The sequence below is a fragment of the Balearica regulorum genome, chromosome 13 (assembly GCF_011004875.1).
Source record: "Balearica regulorum gibbericeps isolate bBalReg1 chromosome 13, bBalReg1.pri, whole genome shotgun sequence".
In the NCBI taxonomy this organism is placed as follows: Eukaryota; Metazoa; Chordata; class Aves; order Gruiformes; family Gruidae; genus Balearica; species Balearica regulorum.
In genome coordinates, this window is record NC_046196.1 from 10,250,105 (window position 1) to 10,268,958 (window position 18,854).

At 37.1% G+C, this 18,854-nt stretch overlaps 1 protein-coding gene across 4 annotated transcripts in view; it reads left to right on the forward strand.

Annotated features, from left to right (window-relative positions):
• The window catches only part of BEAN1 (brain expressed associated with NEDD4 1), a 60,190-nt gene that overhangs the window by 4,365 nt on the left and 36,971 nt on the right, over nt 1-18,854 (forward strand). For 2 of the 4 annotated variants that reach the window (XM_075765672.1, XM_075765673.1), the window contains exons 3-4: nt 807-912; nt 7,533-7,667. In XM_075765672.1, coding sequence (XP_075621787.1) covers nt 7,643-7,667 — 25 coding nt within the window. In that variant the 5' untranslated portion in view covers nt 807-912; nt 7,533-7,642. The remainder of the gene's footprint in view (nt 1-806; nt 913-7,532; nt 7,668-18,854) is intronic. The other 2 variants (XM_075765670.1, XM_075765674.1) reach the window with 1 other exon arrangement.

Here is an 18,854-nt window from a genome sequence, read left to right on the forward strand (position 1 = left end):
CTGTGTTGTCATTGACTACAGCAATATTAGCTGTCCTCTGAGACCCCCAGAACGACAATGGAAGTTTGAATAAACTTATAAACAACAAAATCTTTCTGTACACAGCAAGAATAAAACACTCACTCCACTGCTACAGACTAGGGAGTCTGTAGCTCTTGTTCTTGATGGCAAATCCTCTGTTTTTCCCAGAATAGTCTCCAAACTTGGCCAGTTTAACACAGCTGTCTAGAGGCCAGTACTCAATGAACGTAACTTCACATTCATATGCATAGGTGGAGCCCAGTGCCTCAGTTCAAACAGGTGAAGAAACTGGGTGATTTTGGGTCTGTGCAAGTATCTTACAGTGGTTCTGTTGGCTGCACCAGATTTGAGACATACAGAAAGACAAGAGATTGCTTCAAGACTGTGTGTGGCAGCTTTGCTGTGAGCTGGTGTCCTGGAGAGAGCACATTATGCCAGGAAGTTTAAGAGACAGACCGATAGATGTGCACCAAGACTTCTGCACCCCACAGCAGTATATTACCTTGCACTTGTGAGATGCCTTGAGAAGTATCAGTGATCAAAGTACCAACATCTAACACCTATTATCAGTCTCTCCCTTCTACTAACAGAATGCCAGAAACCATATATGTCTGTGATGCCAGGCAGTGAGGGAAACACCCGCTCTAGTTGCCCCCTCTTCTCTAAGTGCACAGCAAAGTTTAATCCCCAGAATAATCTGCTCTTTATTTTCCTTCACGAATGGTTTTTTTTTTTCCCCCCTCAAAGTGTGGATGTTTTCTGAAGGCACCCATCTCTCCCTACAGTTTTCCACATTGCACTTCAGGCTTTAATGACTCCAGCTGTGCAGAAGGGAAGGATGTTCAAATACCTCCAGAACCACACCTTAGAATTCTTTGTTCTTCTCCCCTAGTAAGTCATATCCTGCTCAGTATCTTTCTGCTATCAATTTATTTTATGATGGCTTGAAATTGTCTGTTATATCAAGAATGATTTTTCACCTTTTCATTTATTAGACTGGCATCTGCACTAGGAAGGTATCCCATTTCTCTCTGAGCCTGACAATTTCTCATCCTCATTTATAAGGATGTAGGCTGACAACTCCCCATCGTTCATTTCCACTGTAACTACTGACTTAATGCTTTAGTTTCAAGCAGCTTCTCCTGACTCCTGACCTCCCGTTCCTGATTTTTTTTTTTTTTAGTGGAGAGAATAATAGATTAGAATTCATTCCTATGCAACTACTATGCAAAAATACAGATTAGAGTCCAATGCTGCTCCTTCAAATAAACAGAAACAATGCTTTAATTTTCAAAGGGATCTGATCAAGCTGGTACAAGCAGCCACACTGAGAAATCTTCCCCCCTACTCTTCTCTGAGGGGTATGATTTCGACATGCTGAGTGCTATTAACTCTTGTAGTCTGACATTTCATTATATAATGATTGTATTTGAGCTAGATGTTCAATCATCTAAAATGCAGTAGATGCCCAGGACGCCTTTATGCAGAGCATCTTTCAAGGAGAGGTAGGCACCTAATTGATTATGAGCTTTTGTAAAGCCTACTTAGAGTCTCTATCTTCAGATGCTTTGAAAGTTTGGCCTGAAATTCACAACTTGCAGAAGCAAGCAATTCAGTTGGCTTTGACAGCATTTATGCTAACAGTGATTTTAGCTCCAAGACTTAATACATGTCTTGCTAGAACTTCCTAAAATCCCTCAGACTGGCTTTAAAAAAAAAAAAAAAAAAAAAAAAAGACATTATATGACATTGAGACACCTACAGTCTTTAAGGACCTGTGCGAAGATAATTCACTGGAGGACATTCCAGCCAAAGCCACTTGATCACTGTCTATTCTTAATGCAAATACTGCTTCTATGACACTTTGTTTCTTTGCCCTCTTTAATTCCAAGTTTCTTATCTTTTAATTGCTGTTTTTAGTTGCAAGCATGTTAATCCCTTTACTTCTCTCATTAAAATGAGGATTTTCCTTTCAGCAATTGTTTTCTTTTTCATTAAAAGCATTATAAAAAGAAATAATGAAGTATGTGCAGTTTCAAAATTTTTTTATTTTTGAGTCTGTCCTATTTGCAATTAATCTTTTTTCAGTTTCACGGTTTAAAGAGAAGCAGCTCTGTAAGCATCTGATCTTTACAGGGTTTCAGCATCCTAGCTTTATTTTGAATTAGCTGCAAAATCATTACAGGATTACTTCTTAATTGAGATAGGATTACTTAAAAGACCCAGCTAAGACTGAAATTTTATCGCACTGTGACTGTCCTGCACAAAATAACTGGCCTTGTCCTTCCAGATTGCAGGTGTCTAGATAACACAAAAGGTGGGAAAAGAAAAAAAAAAAGCTTGGCAGAAAAATTAATTGCTTTAGATTACATAGCAATTTAAGGAGAAAGCAAAGCTCTCCTGGCTCCTGGATTGGTATCTTTCCGTTACTTGGCACTGATTCTTGCTAACAAGATACTGCACTAGCTATTTTCTCTTGTAGCATCTTTTTTTTTTTTCCATCTTTGTCCAATCCCATATCTGTCTTTGTTCTTGGGGTTGAAGGAACAGACTTGCCACAGGACAATTTCCAGAACATTTATTCTGCTTTTACTTTTTCATATGATTATTTTATGTAGCTGAATTAATTGTCCACAGACAATCTGTCACCCATCAGGCTCAGACCTGATAAAGAGTAACATTCTGAAGTTACACTTAACCTCAACTTTCAGTTCCCACTTACTTAGGACAGAAAAGTAGCTACACCTGGCCTGTAATGTTTTTCTAGTTAGATCACAAATACAGGTGGGTCTCCCTTCCACTGGGGAACCCAAGAGATACATAGAAATGACATATTTTGCATCAAAAAGTCCAACACTTCAGTCAGTAGAACAGCTTTCTGAGTCACCCTAACTCATCCAACACTGAAAACAGCCCCCAACGTTCAGAATGGGTTAAATCAGAGATTTCCACAGCAAGGACTCAGGATTCTGAAGAGATGAGCTTTACAAGAGAGATCCCAGATCCTCTCTGGGGGAGAATAATGTGGTACATGGCAGAGCACCCAGCAGATGGCAAGCTATTTAGTCCCTGTTGGAAGACTAGGTCTTACTAGGACAACCTCATATTGAGTGTTCTAATCCACACTTAACCATCTTATTAGCAGAGTTCAATATTTTGGCTAAATGCTCGCCATTTATGATTATTTACAAGTTAGACTACTGAGATACACAATGGCCATTTGCACTCTCCAAATGCACACAGTATGCAAGTCATTGGCCCAAACAACTGGCAAAAAGTCCAAGACATTTTTAATAAAAGTAGGTCATAGAAAGCCCAATGCAGAAGAGAAGACACTAGAGTTTTTAGGAATTTGTAAACCATGTTTCCCTGTTGTCATCTTAATGTGTTGCCCTGAAACTTGCCTCCAAAGGTACAGTGATTAGACAGCCTACTACGCAATCCTCATTCCCTGTTCAGCAAACAAATGTAAAAACCCTGCAGACTAGAACAGACAATAAAAGCTCTGAATGACAAATTAACACTTCTGGTTTATTGCAGGTGCCACACTGACAAGTAGCCCAACAATATCTAGTCATTTAGTATTGTAATTATAACTCTGCATCAGAGATGCATTGGGAGAGGATGTGAATCCAAAGTGATTTCTGTTCTGGCTTGGAACTTGGTGCTAGAGAAAAAACACAAGCTGCAAAGAGGAGCAACAAAGAGTAGCTATTTGAGATGACTTTTATGCATCATTTGAAGCATATGTTAAACTACGCTAATAATCACGCTCCTCACACTAAACACATTTGTGAAATCAGATGTTCCTTTAGAAAGAATATGGTTCATTCAATAATAGATTGAAAAAGCAGTTACGACATAGTCATGCTATTGTGCGCTGGGGTACATGCTGTATAGTACATTTCTTAGCGTCAGTCCCAGTCAGAAACTGTCCCAATGTGTACAGAAAGCACAAAATCAGAATACCACCGAAGATTTTGTATATATGTAGCCACTTTTAAAAAAGACTTTTAGAACAGCACAATCCTAAATGGAAACATGAGTGGAAACTTTACTTTTGCAACTTGATCCTATCAGCCAACCTGTAAGATGTCTAAAAACTGATAGAAATCTGAAATAAAAAAGAAAAAAAAAAGCTATTTTCAGAGCTACATTTCTGTACTTCTGATTAAAAAAAAAAGTTTTACTAAATGAAGCCATAAATTGGAAATTTTCCCAATGTGGGAGACATAAGATCATGTTTCAGGAGTGCTGGAGCATCTGTAGAGGTAGAAATAAGAACTTTTCCCCAGATTTTCAAACATGTAAAAAACTGTGATTCCCAAATACAGCCAAGGACAGCATGGTAAAATGCAGGGCTAAAGGTAATATCAAGGTACCTTAGTAGCATAGAAATGACATCTTGTGTTTGCCCTCTGATTTAAGGTTATTGTAAATTTCTTTAGTTGCCATCAATACAAAAATACTAAGGAATTGAGGGGCACAAGAAGTCACCAGAGAGATAAGAGTCTCTCTTCCTTATATTGTGTTTTGCACAGGTTTCTGTGTCACGCTTATCTAAATCGCATGAGCACAGCAGAGCATTAAGCATCAAACTAATATTTGCCATGTGGTGTTTATTCTCCCTCTCATCCTCTCGCCAAGCTCAAGAGTTGTTAAATCATCTCTATGTCACTGGAGGATCCTTCTTCACCACACTATCTTCCTGCAGCTGGCTACAAAGGTTTCAAAGCCAGGCTACAGGCAAGAATGAGGAGTATGATTTTTACAGAGTGCAAAGGGTTATGTTGCAGAGAATAGTTCCTGCTGGTGGATGATCAGGGCATTATCAAACTCAGTAGTTGATGTGAGAAGTGTGTACCCACTTTAACAGATATATAATTCAATGGTCATTTGAATAATAAAAAAATTGTTACTACTCACATAGGAAACATATGTACAATAGCCATAAACTACTATGTGTATTTTAATGGTGCAGGTTAATTTTCAACTTGTGGATTAATGATATGCATCACATTTATATAATATTGCACCTTAACCTAAATTTTATCTGATCATTTTGGTGTTCTTAAATCACTAATTTTCACTTAACAAATTAATTCAAATATGTGCTGATTTAGAATACAAACCTTGAAAACCATCAGCATGCCACTGCGTGGCACATTCCAGTTGGGAACAGGTGGGCTTAGAACTGGGAAGTGATTCTCCAGAAGAGACTTTGTTATCTCCCTGTCATCTGTAGTAAAAATTGTTTTCAAATCAATTTTACCTCAGGGTAAAACATGCTTTAAAGACAAAATACTTTGTGCTAGCCTCCACTGAGATAGAAATATCATCTTTGAAAGTAATGCATTTTCTCACAAATGAAAACTATCAGTGTCAAAAGAATTTTCATTGCATAAACTTAAAAATTGGTATTTGTTCAGTCAGTACCACACTGAATGAATGCGATGCCTACCTCTATCCCTGCCTGCTGCATGACTATAGGCCTGTGCCTCAGTCTCCTCCTAAAAAAAGCATTTACATCTTTTTAGTCTTCATGGGTTTTTTTCAGTTATTTTGCAGCTCCCCTTGAGAATAGATGGAAGACTTGTATCATCTGGATTCACAAAAGATATAATTGTCTTTTACTACATCTGGGAAATAAAGCTTTATGGGATAGGTTTGCACACTTTTTTTTGTAACCATCATTGTCCCCCACTGCTTTTCACTCCAAAAAAACTGCATCTGCCCATATAATTTCTTATAGCTTACAAGCTTAATAGTTCTCCCTGAATATGATAAAACATCGCAGTGGTTTTCTAGCATTTTCATAAAGACTGTATCCAAAGTGACTTACACAGCTCAACAACAACTAGCAGAAACAGAAAGCACAGTATTACTTTCTGATGAGAGAGAAAAGGCGTTATTTTAAGTGACCTTCAAAGTAGAGCCAGTAAAGCGGTGAAAAGTAAGACAGGAATTTTATGTTGCAGGAACTGTAGAAAGCTTTCTACATCCAAAGAGTGCTGACATAATAGCCAGTGATAGAGGAGAATTGTGTTGAACTAGTAAAAACAGGAACAGTGAACAAGAAAGATAGGAAAGGGTGTAGACTGGAGCAAGTTCAAAGAGGTTTAAATAATTAGGGCGACTTCAAACTAGATTATGAATTAAACAGAATTTATGGAAGATATACGAGATGTGTACCAGGACCAATTACTCCAATAAATTTGCTAATACATTATTTTTTCTTTTTGCATCATTTTCTTGCAGGTAAATTCCTTTTTGATATTTGCAATGACTGCGTAACCAGTCTGAAGTTAACAAAAGTTGTTCCCATTTACGCAATGACTACGTTTGGTACCACAAAGTAATTATTGCTTAGCTGCTGCTTCTATAATATTTTAACTCTAAAAGAAAATCCTAGAAAGGAATCCCCACAACTTTAATTACTGGGAATTCTATGCCATTTAACCTGAAAATTGTCTGAGATGCCTACCAGAAACACAGTAGCCATTTGGGAAACATACTGCAAGATGTTCTGAAAGTACAAAACAATGCGATCTGACTATTGGCCTCAAGATTGTAGAGCTGCCAGGTACAAGCATACAATGTAAGATTTACTGTAACATTATGTTGTCTGTGCTGGTGATATTCATAAATGCATTAGGGAGTACTGACATCCTCCACTGTAGCATCTGTGTGGAGGACTGGAAATCATGAACAATTACTCCAAAGTGAATGATTTTGCAGCTACAAAGGATGACAAAAAGCCCCCAAATTAAAAATACTGGAGAACAAACAAAAACGTGATGTAGCAGAATTGCCTGTCTTCTGTTGGGTACTGATTTGCACACTAGCCCTCTGTGCCCTTACTTTCAAGAGCTAGTGTTTTTTAAGTTGGGCTTGAACTTTTATTTGCCTGTATTTGGAATGTTTTAGATTGCTCACAAAGTAACCCGAATACAGCTCTATGTCTCCGTAAGTTTACCCAAGGCTTTATTAAGATTATTAAAAAAATCCTTCCCTACTCTATCAGACTGAGTTCCTTCCCTTTAGTCAAACTGGAAAGGGATGGTGAGAGAGTTATACTTACAGCTAAGAAGCCCTTAATCTAGTCTTTCAGGTTTATGCAAGATAGCAGATCTCTTTTCTCCCCCCACTCTCCCATTTATCTGTTTTGGGCACGTTAAGCTGGGGCAAAGATGGATTGTTTTGGTTTGAATGTTAAAGTATTTAAGTCAGTCAGAAGGCTAGGTGCCTCAGAGACATGGTACCCTTGTGATTTCTTTGGTATGTTCGCCTAGACCTTGTCTGTCTTGAGCACTATTTAATTGATCAGCAACAATAGTATAGGAAATACTTGTTTGAGTTTGAGACCCTTTTCACATCTGACAAAGAGGAGAGAGTATTTTCATCCATCCAGGGCTTTCAAAAGCAGCAAGATTGACTTTCAGTAGACATATGGCTTTGTAGCTCAGGAAGGAGTTGCTTGTTACACAAAGTCATCTATTGTTTCCTTTCAGATGAACAGAGCATTCTGCCATGTAAAAAAGAAGAACTACAATGTGGTGACGGACTCTGCCTCTTAAACTGGCTGCGCTGTCACTATAAGAAGGACTGTGGCAGAGACTACATGTCCATCAAACTAACATGTTCAAGTGAGTTACCCTTCACTTTCCTAAATCATGACACAACATCCTACAAATGTGAATCCATTTGCTCACCGAATCAGTGTTTCTAACAATATACTGTTCTAAACATTATAGTCGACCTGGTTTTGCTGTTGCAAGGATATGGATATCTAGAGGTTTATTATTCATATGTGTAAATCATTTATACTGCATGCTGATTTCAAGTAGAATAATAGACAAATATCAGCAGTAGTGGGAATGGAAGATTTGATGGAGCTCAAAATGCATTAAGCTAATGTATTGTGAAGGCTGCTGCTCTGAAATGCCAGTTGAGAAGGAAACAAAAAACTAACCTAAAATAAAAAAGGCAGTCAGTCACCATTGCCAGAAACAATTAGACACTGGCAGCTCTGCAGAGCAGTGACTGCTGGCCAGGCACTCTGCATTTGGAAATGTTTATATGAATAAACAAACTGCTGTCCGATTAAAATAATACTTGGGCAGGGGAGAGGTAAGAATTACTGTCAAGTCAGATATATCCAGTGTATTTAAAGGAGTCACAGGGTAACTTTTGTAAACAGTGCAGATAGTTTTAGCTATTTGTTTGAGAACCAGGTTTGTTGCAAATAAGTTGAAGATGAGTTGGGGGATTTTTGATAAACAAAAGTGATCTCAGCAGTTGCTGTTTACTACCAAACTTGGTGATGTAACCATCTCAGCTTTTTCTGTTCCTACTTTTTGCTTTTTATGTTTACTTGTTAATTTCAAGCTACAGTTTCAACTGTGAAACCTTCCTTTTAACATACCCATTTTGTAACTAGCAACATCTAAGAGGGCCAATTACTTTTAGACCTCTGTTCTACATGGTACAAATAGGATGGATCACATACTGCTGTCAGTCATTACTTGCCAGAAATATTTGCAGACTTGGGGTTTTTAGTTAACATAACATTGTACACAGAAGAATGTAGCCACAATTTTGCAAAAAGACCAGAAGTTACAACAGGGAGGAGCAGACTGACGGCTACTAGCAATACACTTCAGATTAAAGTAAACCAAAAAATGGTTTCCGCAGCAAGCCTAGTACACTCCATCCTCTAATGGGCTTTCAGATGCATGGAGACAAGATAGAGCTAATCCAAAGTAAAACCTTCTGAAACATGCATAGTATAGACAGCAGGCCCCCAACACCAACTATTCAGTCTACAGATCCATGCTTGTCACAACTCGCTACCTGACTTTACAGTAGGGCTGAAGCACTCATGCAACACAAGCACTCTATAGAATTGATCATAGTCCATTAAGTCGAGCAGGATTCAGGTCAGATCCATGGACCACAAAAAAGATTATGAGTTTATAATTGAGAATTCAGAAAGGCTACAGTTAACATGCATGGGAGGTCACATAAGACCTGAATTTAGGCAAGCCCTCAGGTTCTTATGCTCTTAATTCCTAATCTAATCAGCACAGATTAGAGCTAGACATGTGGTTTGGTTTTTTCCTCTGAGAAAACATATTGGGTGTGGTCATGGAAGATTTAATGGGAACACATCAGTTTTGATGATCTTTCATCTTGCCTGGATCACATGACAACCTTGCAGCAACTTACATCGTACACAAGTACATGTTATTTTCTGCCCTTCTATATAAAGGTGCACATAATGTAGTAAGCGGCATTAACAGTAAACTCTTTTTAATATATGTAAATATATTTTTTTTTCTAAATGCAAAGCTATCAGTTCAGTGCTAATGAGAAAAAACTACAATGACAGCTGACAAAAGAGTCAAATAGTGACAGGTTTGCTCTGAACACATTATGGTAGTTAAGAGCTCAAAAACCACAAAACCAACAGATCATTTGCAATGGTTACAGAAGCACACACGAATCAGAAATTGCCTAAAGGAAAAATTCGTTATTTTTCAATGGAAAGACTGATTTGCTGTTCACAGATGAACCTGAGAGCAGAGTGTCATCCAGCAAGGCACTAACATCTGTCACTTCATATATATTTCACACACAGAGCAATTTTTCAGACAAGACGAGCGGCAAAGCACCTCTACCATGTGTTGATTTTGCTGAATAACAGCAAGACCTGTTAGAAGATCAGCATCAACAGAAAATCTACACAGAACAACTATGCAATTAGATCTGGTGTACCATTTCTTTCAGGCTTATACTGTCCAGAATAGCACTGCTACCTAATAATAAAGGACAAGGCAGTGACTGAGCTGGATGGAATTCAAAAGCTAGCAGATAGATTTCCATGGGCAATAAGCATTCGCATGGGGAAGTCACGTCTGAACATGTTGCTAAATGAAAAAAGTACTTGCATATATAAAAAAAAATACATCCCTTTGCAAATACTGTATAGGTAACATTATATAATATGTATATGGGGGGTGTGTGTATATATATAAATACATATATCTTTATTCTTTTTCTTTCTATATATGTGAAAGATAGAGGCACTCCACTTGAATTATTTATTGTTCTTATTTCTAACTTTCTGCTTTTGTAATACTAACATCTAAACATTTAGCCCATAGGTTAGAAAATAAGTGGGTTCATTCGGTCTATTTCATCCTAATACAGTTTAGAATTTCCTGGTGCGATCCAAAAACCCGTGATACTCACTAAAGTACTACACCCTGGAGCCATAAAACATGAATAAAAATATTAGGCTTTTACATCTTGGTTACCATTATTCTTTCTCATTTTAAAATTGTTACATTTACTTTACAGTTAATGGCATCTCCATTCAGAAATTTAATTTCCTTTTTATTTTGGCCAAGAAAAACTTCATCTACTTCATATGAAGCCCATACATAATAAAAAACCCAAGAAGGTACCAAGAAGGAAGTCTGGTTCCTTTATTGCATGTTTTTCTGTTAAAGGACTAGTAATATACATCTTTAAAGCTTTAGTCTCAATCATATAGCCTATCCATTACTTTGTGTGTCCTTGGACAATGTGTCATGCTCTTTAAGGAAACGTTAAAAATGCAAATAGATCTATCACATAAGAATGTTTTCTTATTTTGATGTTTTCAGAGACATGGCACTTTTTTTTAATTGAAAAGGATATTTTTTTATATATATATAAAATTTACTTTCATATGATTATTTCAACAACCTAAAACCCTTTTGATAAGTGGCATTAAGTCACAAACTTTTTTTTTTTTTTTTTAACAACAGGCAAGTGTAGTGTACTATAGAGCTACAGCTATCAAATGACCATTAGTAAAAAAAGTATATGGCCATCATCTCCCCACATTTAGAGGTCGCATCTGCATTCCACCACACTCATGCATTCCAGTGAAAATTTTTACCTTCTGCTAAATTTCTGTTTCTTCAAGGACAAAAGCTGACATAATATTTTCTGAGTCAAAATGGTGGTAGTCAGCAATATCATTACTAGTCTGTGTATTTATGAATGCACATTACTAGCGTGAAATAGAGCCTATTACTACCTGTAGTTATGATGAATTAACTGGAAAAGAGGAGGAAACAGACAGCTGTTGTCTGGGCTTTTTTTAAACCCAAAAGCTATAGTCCAAGCTGTCATCCAATATAGTATTCCTTGACTAGAAATGCCTCAATGGATGCTAAGCAGATGTTTTGAAATGAGTTTCCATTGGGGTGGAAGTTTATAATTCTTATCATAAATCACAATGTAAAGCTAGTACATAAACAGGTTAAAATTCCCATTTTTATTTCAGCATAATAAAGAGATAAATCCATATTTGGGTTGTCTGTGAAAACAGCCCTTGTCAAAGTTATTCTTAGTTACAGAAATTGAAAATCATGATATGCTGGAATTTAAATCCCTTTCTATTGCTTAAAGTAAGTTGTTGTTGGAGTAGTGTTTTTATCATCAATGATTTTATGCTTATAGCCTGAAATTATGCAGAGGGCAATCAAAAGCTTAAGCAGCACTTAACATTAACTGTTACTAAGATTTGAGAGGATCTTCCATGGTGTACAGTTCTTCATCTAGCATTTGTACCCTGCAGCTAGCCAGCTCTCTTCTCCAGATCAAGCTCTGTCAGTTAAAGATCATGCCATCACAGTTGCTCACCTCCATCCGCATAAACCAATTGATGGAGTGCTTAACATGAGTACTTCCTAACCTGTGCCAAAGACAACACCAGCTAGGAAGGATAGCTTTAAATAGGGGGTTGAATCAGCTCCTCAGGTTTTGCCAGCAGCTTATTAGGAAATTCTTGAGGTTCACAGAAAACTAAGGGGAGAGTAACCTCTAGCAAAAGGGAAAAAAAACTTTCACAGAAAAGATGGTAGTATCTTCACAAGCATCTGTTCTGGTTGAAGTGTAGCTTGTTGAAAGCTTGACCCTGAGAAATAGCCTCGAGATTACTTCCTGAGCCTAAAAATTCTCAGCTACAGGAGGTCCACGTATTGTACTTTATAGAGAGGAAAGTATCCATAAATGCTGCTCAGATGACAATCCCTGCTTTTAATGGAAGGATTGAACATACAAGCATATTGCACAGCACTCAACAGGACAGTAAATGAACCCTCTAAGTACAACTCAGAAGGCTGTTTTCCATGTAATTAGCGAAGTACTTTTGTGATAGGATCAATTAATTACACTGCCAAGCAGCTGGTGGTACTGTCACATAGTATGCAGAGGTCTGTTTCTTAAATTTATTATATGGAATGTTTATCAAAGTCCAAAAAGACTTTCAATGCTGATAACACGCTTTACTGTGTTACTTTGGTTTGCTCTTTCTATTTTAATTTCATTCCACTTCCTTCTCCTGCCTCTGGCTTTATAGAAACCCAAGATATGTTTTAGTAACGCTGAAAAAGCAGTAATAGTACTGTTTCTATATGACAACTAGTGGTTACACAACACATATACCATAAAGAACACACCTTTTGGAACCACGATGAAAAATCTGTTCAATAATTTTACTCTCAAACATACATCAACATGCATCAAACCGGAAAATGAGAGCCTTTTAAGATACTTCTGAAAAGCAGTACTCTTCACTCCCCAGTAAGTGCCTACAGGCAGGACTTGGGTACTTAAGTTGTTTCTCCGCACAGGCAAGTCTGACATCAGCTTTTTAGACTGCAGAATTTTTGGTGGACTACAGCTATACAGGAATTCCCAGGGAAGCTGACCACATGCAACTTCATTTGGCAAAGCTGGAATAAAACAACAATTCAGTCTTGGCTATCAACTAATATAATACAACAGTCACCCAGAACCACCAGGATAAAACACAGCCACCAAAGGGATGTCTTTCCTATTGCCCCAAGAAAATTATCCCATCAATCTGAAAACTAGTCAGTCATTCCTATCAACACTAGAGTTCCTAAAAATGCATCACAGAAGCATGGTGGGGTTTTTTTGCTTTGGACTGGACTAGATCCTCTCTGATGGTACTTAGGTTTAAACTAGCAGCCCTGATGTGAGTATTCAGACCTTTAAACACACACAGAAGTTCAGATTATAGAATCCAAAAGCATGGAAGATTGTGCTTTGTGCAGTTTTAAAAACAAAAAGCTTTTCCGTAGTATAGACATTAGAAGTTTATTTGTCCAACAGTTTTCTTTTTTTGGTCTGAAAAAGTCTCTTTTCTTTAAACAGAGAAATAAATGGCCAAGATCCACAGTCTGTTATACGTGCTCACTATGCATGCACATTTGCTCCAGGGGATTTTGGATTTGTCAGTAGCTAAGGGGAATGCATGAGATCAGCTTCTTAAAACAGTGGCAGTACCTCAACCACGGAAGCAGACTAATGACAGAGTGAAAGGGAAATGACTTTCAAATCACCTCCTGCCCACTGTGTCATTAATGCCAAACCTAATATTCTGGATTCATGTACTTAGGCGTGGGAGGGAATGAAGTGAGAACCTTTTGTTCTAGCATTTATAAAATCAGATACAATAGTGTCTATAATAGAGGCTCCCTGTACCAGTAGCCACTATCATGTGGTCTCAGTACTCATTTAGAAAAAGAGATTGCTTTGTATCAGTTATACAGGTAAGTGGAATCTCAGAAGTGGGGAGGGCAAAGGAAAGAGATGCTAAGAAGGCACTTCAGAAATAAATGCCTAGGAAAGGGGAAAACCAAAACTGACAGCTCTTTCTCAAGCATATCACGCCAGTTTTACTATCACATAGCTCACTGAAATGTCTTGTTGGCCCACTGCTGTAAGACAAGAATGAGGCCATAGTATTATGCGGATATCCACCACTATTGTGGGCAGTCCAGTCACACTAGAACTCTTGAAATTATTACTTGTCCAGTTAGGAGCAAATGGCAGAGACATTCAATGTTTCCTATTGGAGATAGTGAAAAGGTTCCAGGGTGCTTACACACGGAATGGTAGTTATAAAGGAAAGACAGGCTACACTATTTTACACATCCTTTCAGACCTAGGCATGTACAAGAAAAGCTTTGCAACTAGTCACTGTAAAGTGAATTTTCAGGAAAAGGAAGAAGGAAAATCTTGGGTCCTCAAAATGAACATCCACAGTATCTGCTGAAAGTAAGAAAGGAGTTCCCAGTGAGGCTATATTCCAGGAGAGATTTCCATCATATGTTTAGCATATTGCTACAAGATGCTATTGCCGCACACCATAATCTAGTTCTGGCAGGGAAAACCTCAACAAGTGGTGGATCAAACAAGAAGAATGCAGGATACGTTTTTTCTGAGAGAAGGGAATCTTTGTTCTTTTTGTAGCACCTCACACATCCACTTTCCTAACAATGGCTTCTAGGCATTACGGTAATATAAGTAAAGAACAACAGTACCAGTTGGTGTGTTGAGCCATAGCTCTGGTGTTCCTAAAAGGTTGTTTATGGCATCACAGTAATCAACAACAGCTTGACAAGCTATGTGTGTGCACTCATAAAGATGATTCTTATACAACCAACAGTATATGCTTACCAACAGGCAATGTGCGCATACCCATATATAAACACAGGTCTGTAAGAGGTGCCTTAACATAGACAGAAAAAATAAAACAGGAATTAATTTCATATTGCAGGATTATAAGTCCCCACAATTTGGTTAATTTTTACCTGCCATAGTTATCTTGGCTTTCAGAGACAAAATAGTTACTTCCTTAGCTTACTCTGAAAGCTTAATTTTAGCATTTAAGAAGCAAAACACTGACATGAAAGTATTTCATTTAATGTGCAGCTACCATGAAATTCAGCCTAATGGGAAAGAATATGAACTATTTAAAGTGTATTCCAAGTATTAATATATTTGCCTATTCCTTCCTGTATCAGTCAACCAGAATCAGCACATGAAAAAATGCTTTATTGTATCTTTCTTCCTCTCTTTCTCCCCCTTTCTCTTTCTCATGCTCTTTTTTCTTACCTTGACTGACGGTGATTTTTCACTGTTAAATCCTCTTGAATCAGAAGTAGAAGCACTGCTAAGTCTTAGCAAAAGCATTGTACTGCATGTACTCAAGGGAAGCTGCCCTGAGAAGCAATGCATGGATTTGTTCCAGTTAAGAAAACAAGCTAATATTTCCCTTGCTGTAAGAAGAAATAAAATGTATAATCTTTGATCGAGGGTTAACCATAGATTTTTCAGAAAATATACTCAGCAAAATAGTGTTGACCTGTAGCACTTAAGATGTACTTGCCTTCACCTACTCTTTTTCCAGTCCTCTAACCAACCATTTAGCATAGAAGCTTACATGCATACAAATATTTTAGCTATCTTTTAGTGTCTCAAATTACCTATGTGTTGGTTTTTTGTTTTTTTTTAAGGCTGTATTATCTATCTAGAGAGTTTTCTGAAACCATGAGAAAGTAGTATTAGCTAAAATTCTGATTCAGATTTAAACATACATTTTCATGGGAACCAAAGAATTTGCTCACTGAAGCTAAAGACAGTCATAACCTGTGCAATCATTGCTGCTGCTTCGAAGGGTTACGTGACTGGAGTCTTTTGTACCAAAGAAATTAAGTGTCTTTTATGTCACTTGATACTTCTCTTTTTATTACTAAGGTAATTAAACACTGCACAAAAACTTAAAATAACTCTGTCATGAAGACTTACTTAAGGCTCATATTAACAGGAGCCAGATTTATATTTGTTCTAAAAGATACACAGATAATCCCACAGATTGCCTTTCTAGTAAGTACCACAGGCCATTTAGATTAATAATCTCCCATCACTCTCTATGCAGCTTTGTATAAAATGTCACATAGGTAACCCTGCCTATGGAAAGTTCATTCTAGATAATCCTGCCTAGAGTCAACCAGAATGGTTAACATAATCTTGTCATGAGACTGCTGAGGAGAGTATGTTTCAATACTATCCAGACTTTGATTTTGGACAATTCTTGCCAGAAAAGCAGATTTCAAGGGAGGCACGGTACTGTTATTTAAACAGCTATTAGATGAACATAACAGTGCTTGAGATAATAGTGAAAACAGTCATTGAAAATACTAAATTTTAACCCAATGAATGCATTCTTTTGTTTCCATTCAGTCCAAGTTAAATCCATTAGATGTCCTTTTAAAGTTCCTCCAACTGAAGAAAAGGAATTTGTCATTTCACAGTCTCCTTGCAAATTTGTATTCAGGCTTCTCCTAGTCCTTACAAACAGTTTCAGGGAAGGTATACAGATCCTCTGAGTACAAGTTTGCATACTCTAGATTGTCAGTGGAGACAGGTACTCAGGAACGTGGTTTCATAGAGGTTCAACCTGCCCTGTAGATACATCCATCTCTTCTTATTGCCCAAATGGAGGACCTAGAAAGCATTGATTCCTAAAAGAAGCTCCAAAGCTAAGTTCCAAAAGTGGGTGAATACTTGCTCTTATCTGTGTGAAACTGTTACACACCACTGAAATAGATAGGAAAACCTACTTTTAGTGACCATTGAAGGGAACACAAATGTCAGAGGCACTGTCTTATAGGGAAGAACTTCAAACTCAAGAGACTCAGTCTATCCCATGTCTGCCAATTTCTTCCTGAGAAATCACTTCATAATCCTTTAACTTCATAGCATCACCTAGCAAATGTACATAACTATACTTGTCAGCTTTGAAAGTTGCTGTATTATAGGCACCCTAACACTCTTATGAAGCAACAGAATGAGATTCCTTGTATTCAGGAATATCTTTATAATACAAGCTTCTCTATTAGGAAAACAACTTCAGCATCCAAAAAAAAAAAAAAAAACAAACAAAAGAAAAAAAACCCAGCAAACCAAACTGCATCTCATTTGGGGGCACCTTAGTAAATCAGTTCTTATAATCTTGCTAATTCAGGCTTCTAAAGACATTAAGTTGTTTGTGGCAATGATAGTTTAAACAAATTTTACCATGCAATTAAGTTCTAAATTCACTGCTATTTGTTACTTCTCTTCCTTCTTTGCTTGCTTAGTTGCAAGAAGATGCTTTGCCCTCCAGTTAGATTTCAGTTCTTTGGAGCATTCACGAAATCTATTCCTGTTTTATTAGGAGACTTTAGATTGTTGTGGAACAACATGCAGCCTATTACATACAAAAATGCTGTTGCTAGACTTGTTTATAAATTTCATGTACTACCTTAGTCTGGATTATCAAAACTAATGACAATATCCTCTTCTCTTAAAACTTTTATTTATCCTTTCTAAGGATTAATTTGAAAAGACTGCTTCTTCCAGTGCTGTTATGTTTATTCAGCATATTTTTCTCTTATTTACTGACATTAAGGTTTAATGCATGCTGTACTACCTCCTGAGGGTCAGTATTTGTTAATCTTGCCTGATATAAAAATCCTACTCATATACTACCAACTTTTGTAGGCAGAAATGAACAATGAACATAATTGAAATAGCCCTCAAGTAACTGTTAATTAGAGCAGAACTTTTATCTGTATTATGCATCTTTAATTTCACAACTTATCTTTTCATAAGCACATAACTAAAAAGAATAGAGGGTTAAGAAAATAACAACTAAGCATAGAATTCTGGCATACAGTGAACATAAAAGGCAAGCCACATGGCTCTTGGCACCCTTTGTCTCCTAGCTAGAGAAATTAACAATGGCTATGGAAATCAGTACCCTTAAGAAAGGGGTATGATCAGGTACTATCAAGCAAAGATGTCAGTGTCGATTCTTCCTGAAAGGGGAGAGTCATCCTGACGATGACCCCCATTGCCCCATGAACTTGAAAAATGCTTAATTCTGCTAACTACAGCTATATCTCTACCTTGAAAAATAATACTAAATTATTTGATAAGATATAAAGAATGACTAGTTCAGTTTCATAGTGAGAAATGATCGGTATTATTGTTATATTTTGAAATATATTAAAATATTGCTTTGTATGATTGCATTTTCTCAGGAAGAGAAGCTAAGGTTTAAAAGGGGAGTTTCTATCAAGGCAGCCTGCCAAAGGCTACTCTGTAAACTTGCAAACCCGCAAACACAGACAAGAAACTAATCTCGTTAAAGAGTTATCTTGATATGCCTTTTCCTTCATCTGTAATACGAAGTCTATGCATTTCAGAAAAAGCTATTTTAAAATATTTTTGTAATTTTTATTATAACACTTCTACAATACAAACTTCCAAAACGACAAGACAAGAAAAAGCAAATCAGCTAGGGAAATACTGTTCCCACAGTGTAAATAAGTAAAACAGTGACAGTTTTTGAATGTGCATCTCAGTGCTCCCTGAATTGGAAAATTTTACACAAATAAAATCAAGAAGGCATTTACAGTGCATAAAATATGCACGTAAGCGCTTTCCTGAATTGAAGCCTAACTTCTTTGTCCACAGCCTCTTTATAAATAAATAGGAGAATCCAGCTTTTTGCTACATTAGCTTTACGAAACATGAGTTAGTGGGAAACACTATATGCAGTAGAATTGAGAATAAGATGAAAAATACAGAGTAAATAGAAAACAGTCAGCAGGGCCAGGGGGCATAAAGCCTCCTTGAAATCCTAAATTCAAATATGCCTTAGGTCATGACTGAAATAATTTGGTTGGTTTCATCTGAGTGGCTAACAGAAGAGGCTTGTTCATATCATTACATTGCAAGAGAAGTGTTTATAGCTGCCAGGCTTTGTTCCAGACAGAAAAGTGGCAAATAAATGCATATTATATATAAATACATAAGCAGTCTAGGGGGAAAAAAAAAATGTAATGGTAGACAACAAAATAGTCTCCTGATCTATCTTGTTAAGCATCATTGGAGACTCTCATAAACAACAGCAATTC